The 310-nt window shown below is 43.9% G+C and overlaps 1 protein-coding gene across 1 annotated transcript in view; it reads right to left on the bottom strand.

The window, feature by feature from the left end:
- LOC118322646 overlaps window positions 1–304 on the bottom strand; it is a 3,541-nt gene extending 3,237 nt beyond the window's left edge. The window contains exon 1 of the mRNA XM_035654378.1: window positions 78–304. Coding sequence (XP_035510271.1) covers window positions 78–99 — 22 coding nt within the window. The 5' untranslated portion in view covers window positions 100–304. The remainder of the gene's footprint in view (window positions 1–77) is intronic.
- Between the last annotated feature and the right edge of the window lie 6 nt (window positions 305–310).

Raw genomic sequence — 310 nt, 5'->3', positions numbered from 1 at the left:
ATTAGCGAGCTAGCCTTAGCATGTTGCTAATTTAAGACGAAAACATCAACTATCACGACATGAAGAGATTATTTTACCAGAGTCCACGTTACAAGACATCGCTCAGTCTCATTAGAAGTGGTTTTCCCCTCTGCAGTCAGGCTTTAGTTAGGGCTTTATGGAGCTGAAGCTAAATGCTAGGTTGAGCTCAAACTGTACAAAAACATTGGACTTTGGTTGTACAGAGGCTGCTGCCTGCCCTCTGTTGGATGATAGCTGTGGTACACACACACACACACACAAACAGATACAGACAGACACACACACACAC

The sequence above is a fragment of the Morone saxatilis genome, unplaced genomic scaffold, assembly GCF_004916995.1.
Source record: "Morone saxatilis isolate NCDOM2014 unplaced genomic scaffold, NCSU_SB_2.0 Contig14, whole genome shotgun sequence".
In the NCBI taxonomy this organism is placed as follows: Eukaryota; Metazoa; Chordata; class Actinopteri; family Moronidae; genus Morone; species Morone saxatilis.
Note: the sequence above shows the minus strand (reverse complement) of the source record. Positions and strands in the feature narration are given on the sequence as shown.